This window comes from Cherax quadricarinatus, chromosome 28, assembly GCF_038502225.1.
Source record: "Cherax quadricarinatus isolate ZL_2023a chromosome 28, ASM3850222v1, whole genome shotgun sequence".
Taxonomy (NCBI): domain Eukaryota; kingdom Metazoa; phylum Arthropoda; class Malacostraca; order Decapoda; family Parastacidae; genus Cherax; species Cherax quadricarinatus.
Genome location: NC_091319.1, coordinates 32,654,453 through 32,665,036, shown reverse-complemented (window position 1 = coordinate 32,665,036; position 10,584 = coordinate 32,654,453). Strand labels below are relative to the sequence as shown.

At 40.5% G+C, this 10,584-nt stretch overlaps 1 protein-coding gene across 1 annotated transcript; it reads right to left on the bottom strand.

Annotated features, from left to right (window-relative positions):
• Positions 1-6,916: 6,916 nt before the first annotated feature.
• Positions 6,917-10,172, bottom strand: LOC138853355 (tropomyosin-1, isoforms 33/34-like). Its single transcript, XM_070089557.1, has 2 exons — positions 9,616-10,172; positions 6,917-9,436 (listed from the first exon to the last, which is right to left on the bottom strand). The coding sequence occupies exon 2, from the start codon at positions 8,110-8,112 to the stop codon at positions 7,042-7,044; it is 1,071 nt and encodes a 356-aa protein (XP_069945658.1). The 5' UTR covers positions 8,113-9,436; positions 9,616-10,172; the 3' UTR covers positions 6,917-7,041.
• Positions 10,173-10,584: the final 412 nt, after the last annotated feature.

Below are 10,584 nucleotides of genomic sequence, written 5' to 3'. Positions count from 1 at the left end.
GTTACTATGATATAAACTAGTGGTTGAGTTAATATATAAAATAGTTAAGGGCCACTGTGGTATTAAATAGTGGTTAAGAGCTGCGATATTAAATAGTGGTTAAGAGGTACTGTGATAATAGTGGTTAAGAGCTACTGTGATAATAGTGGTTAAGAGCTGTGATATTAAATAGTGGTTAAGAGATCTTATGAAACTGGTTTCTTAGGCAACATACATTTCTCACATACCATCGTTGTGCTTCGCAAAACTTACTGAAAAGTCTTAATTCGCAAATAACCCGAACACAGGAGCATGTAACCTATGACGACGTTTCGGTCCGACTTGGACCATTCTCCTCCTTGCAGGTTAGTGTACTGTTCCAGTGACGATATATTGTCACTATTCTTTGAAGAGTCTTGTTATCCTGAATGTTGTTGATCTGAGCGTGCTTACCACAACTGCCATGGGTCTGGCGCATATCTACTGCGCAGAGAGCCACTGGCAATGTGTGCTATGACATTTTGAAACTTACCTCAACTTAGAAAACGGATGGGGAATTGAACCCATGGCTATCGTGTTATTACGATTTCGTGAGTCAGTTGGTACCTCAAAAATTGTAAGGAATTTTTTTTTTTTTAAAGAAGACAGTACACCATAAGCGTTGTAGATAAATGGTTCAGAGAACCGACAAGCTGATTAATTAGACACAGGTGCAACGCTTAAATATCTTTATTAAGGAAACGTTCGTCTGCCACACAGTTGCTTCATCAGTCCAGTGCAAAGAATGGTGCATATCAGAAGAGGTTTGAGGTAATTAGTCAGCCTGGATTCGATGTAATCAGTCCGTTAAGCATTAATCGGCTTAATTCCTGTAACTACACATTGGTAATTACATTACACACGTCTTCATAAAAAGTACTATCCCTTCTAGATAGGCGAGATATATAAAACAAAACACACACATACCTTGATACACGACAATGTTACACAAATACGAGAATACTGACTCACAGCTACACAAACGTTACAGCTACAGAAACCTCACAACAACGGAAACGTGCCTCAGCCTCAAAAACGTTGCCCACTGGTGTACAAAATTTCCTGACAGTTATAGAAAAGTTTCTCAGCTATTGAAACGATATACACACAAGGAGAGAGATTATTCACACTTAGAGACAAGCCACTGTCAGTTAGACACACGTCACTCAGCTAGAGACACGTCACTCAGCTAGAGACACGTCACTCAGCTACAGAGAAATATTACTCACAACAGACAAAAAAAAATTACACTCACATTTAATGAGGCACATTGTACATTTCAGGACAATGGCTGCACCGAAAGAAATGATATACGATATTGTACAAGGACTGTAATATATCACATGCTAATCATTGGCATAAAATAACTGACAATAACACTGGCTCACTTAAGTGGCTGTTAGTGTTAGGAACAATGTCTGACATAACAATGGAACACGCAAACGAGATCAACCGGGTGTCTAGATGCTGATATCATTGCCATTACCCACGTATTTGTACAGTGCAGTAACCATTATAATAAAGACATGTGAATCACATTGTTCCCTCATCAGAACCCGGTATTTTATTTTTCTTCAGTCGGTCTACTTGTTTCATAACCATTTCACTAGTGACTGTGATGTTACATAATTTATCTTCTTCAGGCCCACTATACAAATTAATTACTGGGATATTGTTAGTGTTTTCCTGTGTAAAAACCGAGAGAAAATAATTATTTAAAATCGAGCACATTTCATTCTCTTTGTCAGTAAGATGCCCCAAGTTATTTTTAAAGGGACCTATCTTATCTCTAACTTTTGTTCTTTATATACCTGGAAAAAACTTTTTAGGTTACTTTTCGAATCCCTAGCAACTTTAATTTCATAGTCCCGTTTAGCTTTTCTTATCCCCTTTTTAACGTCCCTCTTAATGTCAATATACTGATTCACAAGATGATCCTCACCTCTTTTGATACGCCTATAAATTCCTTTATTTTGCCCTAAAAGATATTTGAGCCTATTATTCATCCATTTTGGGTCATTCTATTCGATCTAATTTCTTTATATGGGATAAATGTTCTTTGGGCAGCATGTATAGTGTTCAGAAAACTGTCATATTGATAGCTCTCTTCGTTACCCCAGTCAACAGATGATAAGTGTTCTCTAAGCCCATCGTAATCTGCTAAGCGAAAATCTGGGCCCGTTACTGATTTGTGATCACTTGTGCCGAGCTCCTCTGTAATTTCTAAATTATTAACAAGGGTTTCATTGTTTGCCAGAACCAATTCAAGCAGGTTATTGCCCCTTATAGGTTCTGTTACAAACTGCTTCAAAAAACTATCCTGAACTACCTCTAAAAAGTCATTAGGGTCTAAATTCCCAAAGTCCCCTAGAATTACTACGTTGTCGTGCTTTGCGGCCTTAACAGTTTCCTCCCACAGTAGTTTCCCTTGGTCCCTATCTAAGTTTGGGGGACGGTATATCATGCCTAAAATCAATTTTTCATACCTTGAAAATTCTATCTAGACTGGCTCTATGCATTATTTCAGACTTTATGCCTGTTTTTATGCAACAGTTTAGATGATCCCGAACATAGAGTGCCACCCACACCCCCCTTACCGATGCATCTGTCTACTTTAAACAATTTAAATCCCTGAATATGACATTCAGCAGGCATGTCCCGATTTTTCATATTAAACCACGTCTCAGTTATTGCAAAAAGTCAATATTACCCTCACTTGCAACTAATCTCAGTTCGTTCATCTTATTTCTTGCTGATTTCTGTTCCTCCACTATACCTGTTACTGTCCTTGTCACCTAGTGCCACTGGGTTTCCAATATTCACCAATAACTCTACCTCATTCTGCCTATAATTGGTTTCCCTTAAACTCACACTATCGCTACACTGAGAATTCATTTATTTTCTACAAAAACCCATACCACTATCTATTTCTAGTTTAAAGACCTAACAGCTCCCTCCACTGCGTTGGCCAGTGCTCCCACCCCAAACCTAGATAAGTGAACCCCATCCCTGGCATACATTTCATTTCTGCTATAGAAGAGGTCCCAGTTGTCTATGAATGTTATTGCATTGTCCTTACAGTGTTTGTCCAGCCAGCAGTTGACACCAATTGCCCTGGACAACCATTTATTTTTAACTCCTCTACTGGCCAAAATGGCACACATCACAGGGTTCCCACCCTTCTTCCTAATTATCTCTATTGCTGTCCTATACCTGCTTATGTGTTGATTTTTCCATCATTACACCATAATCACTACACTGTCACCACGAAATCATCATCATCATTACTACACCATCATCACATCATTACTACACCATCGTCACTACATCATCATAATTACTGCACCACCATCATTACTACACCATCGTCACTACATCATCACTATACCATCATCATCATTACACCATCACTACATCACCACTAAACCATCATCATAATGTCTACACTATCGTCACTACACCATCGTCACTATTCTATCATCACCACTACACCATCATCCATACATCATCACTACACTATCACTACACCATCACTACACTATCATCACTACACCACCATCACCACTCTACCATTATAATCATCTCTACACCATCATCTTCACTTCACAATCACTACAACACCATCATCACTATATCACTACACCATTATCATGACTACGCCATTATCATTACTAAACCATAATCGCTATACCATCATCGCTTTATCACCACTAAACCACCATCAACACTACACTATCATCCTTACTAAACTATTATCTTCACTATACCATCATCATCTCTACACCATCAACAATACACAATCGTCATCACTTTGCTATCCTCATCACTACAGTACCATCACTACACCATCATCACTACACCATCATTGCACTATCGTCACTACATCACTAAACCATCATCACTACACCATCACTACATCATCACTACACCATCGTCACTACATCAGTATACCATGTTCATCTCTACACCCTCATCACTACACCATCACTACACCATCACACCACCATCACTACATTATCGTCATTACATCATCACTACAGTACTATCACTACATCATCACTACAGTACTATCACTACATCATTACTACACCATCACCACTACACCATCATCACTACACCATCGTCAATACATCACTATACCATGTTCATCTCTACACCATCATCACCACCACACCATCGTCAGCTCTAAACCATCATAACTACACCATCATCGCTATACCATCATTGCTTCATTATCACCACACCATCATCACCACACCACCATCATTTCATTACACTACATCACTACACTATCTTCATCACTACAAATCATCACAACACTATCGTCACTATAAAATCATCTCTACACCGTAATCAATACACAGACATCATCACTTCACTATCCTCATCATTACTCTATCATCACTACAGTATCATCATTGTCATCACAATACTAACATCATTAAAATATCTCATCACCACTGCACCATTATCTTCTATAAACCATCATCATTACACTTACATCACTACACCGTCAAAAGCACTACATTATCAATACACCATCATTATGCACTTAGTATCATCATTACACTGTTATAATCACTGTACTATTTTCATCGTCATTGCACCATCAGCACTGTCACCATCATCACTACTCCATCATTATCACTACTCCTTCATTATCCCCACTCCATCATAATCAATCACTACATTATAATCATTATTCTAGTCACACTATATTATCACCACAACATCATAACCTCACCATAATAATAATATTGTGATGATGCTAATCTTGTCAATGTGGTAAAAACACTTCAGGTTCTCAGTAATATTTCTATCAAGATACAACTCTGAAAAATTTGTCTTCGTGGAAAAGAATTTGACTGAAGATGTCTTCCAAAACTACAAAACCAATGTTTCCCGCCGGATTTGATGGTGATGATGAGGGTGTTAAGATGCAGTACATCCAGGTGACGCATCCTAAAACTGGTGACGTCCACACACTAGCTGTTCCTGTGAAGGCAGAGGATTCCAGGTTATCAGACGCTGTGTGCATCGCTATGGTTGACGACGAGGCGCTTGAAGAGCAAAAGATTGATTGTTGTACGTTCATCCGTCGTCTACTGCAGAAGATAATTGTTGTCTGCATTATTATCCTGATTGTTTTGGTGACCATTGTTTACTTCACTCTTGCTGAAGCAAAACAAGCAGAGGCCCTGACCTCCTTGCTTGTTTTCGACGGTGTTTCCGCTTCCTTCATACTAATAGTCATTGTTGCAGCCTTCTGCCCTACGCTAGCTCAGCTCTTGACTCACCTTGGTGGTGTAGCCTCCCTGTACTGGGGCTCCCACTATGTTACCCAAGTGATAGGTTGTGTACTGGGGATGATCCTGAAGGAGACGCTACAGGATGAACATCTCAGGATAATATGGATCGCATATGTCGCTGTCATGGGCGGGTGTGTCGCAATAATCGCTGCTTTGAGCAGACATTGAGTTATATAATCAGAAACATAAGCCTAAGTTTTGGCAGATATTTTGTGAGGAAATAAAATGTGTCTTAATTTAATCAATAAAACATGTTTATTTTTAATGAATAACAGTTATTGAATATTGTATATAATGGATAAATATTATTTATTTTTATTTTTAAGGAATTAAAACTTATTATTATTGTATTGTATCAGAATGTGGATTATATTCACAGTTTAGCTTTTAGGGAATTGACAACATAAATATTTAGTTTAAGAGTCATCTTTACGAGTTTAGCTCTGCTCATAATAATAACCTGCTATCGAAAGAATTAGGAAGAGAATGAGGAGGAAGAGGAGAGGAGGGCGAGAATGAAGGGTATGGGTGCATAATTATTGTTAATGCTTTATTGGGATTATCTGCGAGGATGATACTTGCTAAATTCCACCGTTTTCCAATTTTCTGAAAATTGACTTACGAAATCGTAATGACACGATTGCAAACAAACCATACCACGGGCTAACGCGACGGTCTGGAGTTTTGAGACTCTCTGATCGCTGGTTCTATCCCCGCCGTGGTATGATCTGGAAGTTGCCATGGTTGGAAGTATTGAAAACCTTGGTTATTGGGTCCTACAGTGGAGATGAGATGTCTGGTCTTATTGCTTGTTATATCAACCTCCTTCATTAACCTAATTATTTCTTCTTTTGTTTGTGCTGATGCTTTCTAGCAAATACTTATCTGGTTTGACTACACTTCCTTCGGGTAGCTCTTCACTTTCTTCAGCGGAGATTTCTTCGAATCTTTCGCTATGTTCCTCATATACTTCCCTATCATTCTCCATTACCTTCAGTCCCTCCTTTAGCCTTTTCACTTGGTCCTTCATAATCGTCCAATTATGATGACAAGGTTTTTCTCCCTCTTTCGTTTTGTGGGTCTCATCTCATGATATATCAGAGAGGAAGATGACAAGGTTTCCTCCCTCTGAAGTGATGCGGGTCTCGCCTGAAGATCCAGCGGCTAGGATGAACATTATACTGTAGTTTCATCCATCTTTCGTTTCGATGATGTTATTTTCGGGTCCAGAGGTGAAGAAGACAGAAGAGCTTTTATACCTCGTCTGTATCAGCAGTCTCCTGTCAGGTTGCAGCGACGAGGAAGACGAAGACGAACTTTCATGCTTTTCAGCAGATTTTTTCCCGAATGGGAAAAATCATAGCCTAGTTTATTGGCTTACTTAATGGGTCTTTTAACTATTTTTAAATGCAGTTTTGTATTTCGGTGAGGAGACGTTTTCACGTGCCTGAGGCTGAAAATGTTAGAGCTTACATAATGGCCGAGGTAGAGCAAGCTAGAGTTTGGAAATAGGGTAGTAGATGAGTGGAACAGTCTACCTAGTTGGGTTATTGAGGCTAGGACTTTGGGTAGTTTCAAATTTAGGTTGGATAAATACATGAGTGGGATGGGTTGGATTTGAGTGGGACTTGCACATCAGAGCTTATTTCTTGGGTAGCATTGAAAATTGGGTAGGTCAAATGTTTGTTAGTGGGATGAATTGTAAAGGACCTGCCTAGTATGGGCCAACAGGCCTGCTGCAGTGTTCCTCCTTTCTTATGTTCTTATGACCTGAGGGACTTCTTCCCTGGGCTGGGGGAGTTCGTCCCTGAGCTGGGGGAGTTCGTCCCAGGGCTGGGGGAATTCGTCCTTGGGCTGGGGGAGTTCGTCCCTGAGCTGGGGGAGTTCGTCCCTGAGCTGGGGGAGTTCGTCCCTGGGCTGGGGGAGTTCGTCCCTGGGCTGGGGGAGTTCGTCCCTGGGCTGGGGGAGTTCGTTCCTGGGCTGGGGGAGTTCGTCCCTGGGCTGGGGGAGTTCGTCCCTGGGCTGGGGGAGTTCTTTCCTGGCCTGAGGGAGTTCTTTCCTGGCTTGAGGGAGTTCTTCCCTGGCCTGAGGGAGCTCTTCTCTGGCCTGAGGGAGCTCTTCTCTGGTCTGAGGGAGCTCTTCTCTGGCCTGAGGGAGCTCTTCTCTGGCCTGAGGAAGCTCTTCCCTGGCCTGAGGGAGCTCTCAGACCTGGGAGGGCTTTCACGACCTGAGGGACTACTTCCCAGACCGGAGGATTTTCTTTCCATTCCTTATAGTATTCCCAGATGTGACGGTATTTCCAGGGCTGATGTTCTTCCCAGGCCTCACGGTCTTCGTTTCCAGGTTGAGGGACTTCTTCCATAGCCTGAGGGACTTCTTCCTTAGCCTGTGGGACTACTTCCTTAGCCTGTGGGACTTCTTCCTTAGCCTGTGGGACTTCTTCCTTAGCCTGTGGGACTTCTTCCTTAGCCTGTGGGACTTCTTCCTTAGCCTGTGGGACTTCTTCCTTAGCCTGTGGGACTTCTTCCTTAGCCTGTGGGACTTCTTCCCTAGCCTGTGGGACTTCTTCCCTAGCCTGTGGGACTTCTTCCCTAGCCTGTGGGTCCTTCTCCCTGGCCTGAGGGTCTTTAAAGGCCTCGGGATCTTCTTCCCAAACCTCAGGGTCTTCGACGATCTCTTCGTCTTCTTCACTAACCTCGACATCGTCAGAGACCTGTGGGTCAGGCCACGCCATCAGGTACTGAAGAATTGCACCAAGGAGGAAAACAAATCCGTACAGAACCATCCCTGGAATGAACGAGTTCTCATTCTTGTCTTTCAGAGCTTCAAGCCTTTCCCTGAGAGCTGGTATCTCGCTGTAAGCTTTATAAGCCGTAACGAAAGGGCCAACTACAGGCCACTCGCATCTCTCTAATTCCGGGATCACTTCTGATGGCTCGTCGTAAAGGCGTGTCCACCAGCTCTTACTGTCCTAAATCTTGCGCAACACCTCCATGCGCAGGTGCTCGTGTTCTAGTGTTAGGTCCTCTACATGCTTCCCGAGGCACCTGTTTATCATCATCCATGTAACACCCAGTGCTACAGCAGCAAACAGAGCGCACACAGCGCGCCTTGTCAAAATCATTTTGGAAAATCGAGGTTCAAATATTAAAGTTTTCCGTAAGAAGACACAAGGTCTACTGGTCGCTTGTTTATTTCAGGAAAACAGAGTAATTATACTTTGAATCCTTTAATACTGCACAGAATATAGCTTTTGTTTAACATAGTCACGTTAATAGTATATATATGATTCAAATAGTTAACTTCGAATTATGAGGATCCGGTAGATGTAAGCTTATCCGCCAAGTTTTTGAGGCTCAGTTGTTTATATTTTATAATTTCAGTATTTTCATAGGTTAGGGATATGAAAATTACATTTTTGGCAAGGTTATGATATGAATATCAAGAAAGAATGCTAGAGTATGGTGGTGACTGTAGAATAACTCACAGGATTTAACCCATCTGATACGCTCCCAGGTATGACTAATGATCTTGACACTCTACAGAATTACATCACCACCCTAAGGGCGGATAACTTGAATCTTCGTACTGAAAATATGGTGAATCTAAGTTATTTCACCTTGAGAATAAGATCAACAGCCTAGAACAACAGCTAAAATCAACTGGCATGGCTGATTTTGGCAAGACCCCCCAAGCAGTCATAGCAAGTCACACAGATCAAATAACTTCCCTAAACACGAAGGTTGAAGATGCCGTCAAGGACTGGAAAATAAATATGGATACCCATTTGAACAATTATTTTGCTTACCAAGATGATAAGGCAGAGCAAGATAAGCTAGCCGATGCAGTAGTGATTAACAGTCCACTCTTTCCTAGTGAATTAAACCATACCAACTGCAAAGCTACAACTTTCCAGATCATACGCGACCACCTACAGGTTAATGTGCCAGTGTCGGAAATAAAAGAATCATGTTTACTAGGGAACCAAGGGAGAAAAAGTGTTATGCTCAGACTTCACACACAAGACAGAAAAAAAGACCTAATAAGTACATCTATTAAAGCAAAAATAGATATATAAATAAATGAGTCTCACAAGAAAACGACAGAACCTCCTGTACATTATTATTATTACAATCAAGGGGGAAGCGCTAAACCCGGAGGATTATACAGCGCCTGGGGGGGGGATGTGGAAGGCATTCAGGCTTAATTTGGGGAACTGGAGCACAGATCCAATTCCCTAAATCAAGAGCCCCTCACCAACATCAAGGAACCTTCCTTGAGGGGGCACCTCCTGTACAGAGTGAGAAAACTGAAACGTGAGAATAATGATAAAATATACCAGTGCTTTGTACGTGATGGACAAATTCTAGTAAGAAAAATAAATGTAGGCCGTGTGTACTACATTACAAATGAAAACGAACTAGCAAACTTCCTTCTTGATGCAAACATTACAGAGTCTGACCGATATTAGTGACGAAATCATTGTACTACGTTAGTGTATTTTATTATGTCATTATTAAATTAATCCCTGTACTATCACCTCCCGGATAGCACTTACTACCTCATTATCCCAGGTGTCCCACACAGTGCCTTGTGTGACTCAGTTTGTGTTATCTTCCCAGATCTCACATTCACAATTTATTATTTGATAATAAGATACCTACTCTATAATAATATTTATATTATCAATTATTCCTACTTAAGTACTGCTATAATTCTCTTATAATCTTACCAAAGCTTCCCTTTACTCCCAAACTACAAATAACCAACTAGTGTATGTTCCTACTACACTACTGTGCAATTCCTTGTACCATCTTCCACTAGCTAATATCAACTACCTCAAATAATATTTATTTTTGTGATATTAAGTGCTCAAACTTTATGCTATAAGGCAGTCCTACTCTCAGATTAATTTCATATCATATTGACTATCTATACTTTAAAGGTTGTTTACCACTACTTAATTTAGTCTCTTTTTACATTTCTCCTGAAATAATTCTCTATATACCAATACACTGTACCGCCCTTTATTCAGTAATTGCTATACTCTTACTTTAAATAACAATTAAAGGGCCACTTTCAGGTGTTATATTTTTCCCTCTTGTCCATATAATCACATTTATTAAAATACTCCAGGTGCTATTGACTATCTCAGGTGCTACTGTTTCTGTCTTTTAATTCATTCTTTTATTATTATATTCACTAGCTCCTTTATTTTAGCTGTAAATATCTACCGTAGTTCATAAATTCACATTTG

What these genes read in the sequence shown, in the direction of transcription:
- LOC138853355 (XM_070089557.1), bottom strand. Translation starts at nt 8,112, where the DNA reads ATGGTTCTGTACGGATTTGTTTTCCTCCTTGGTGCAATTCTTCAGTAC.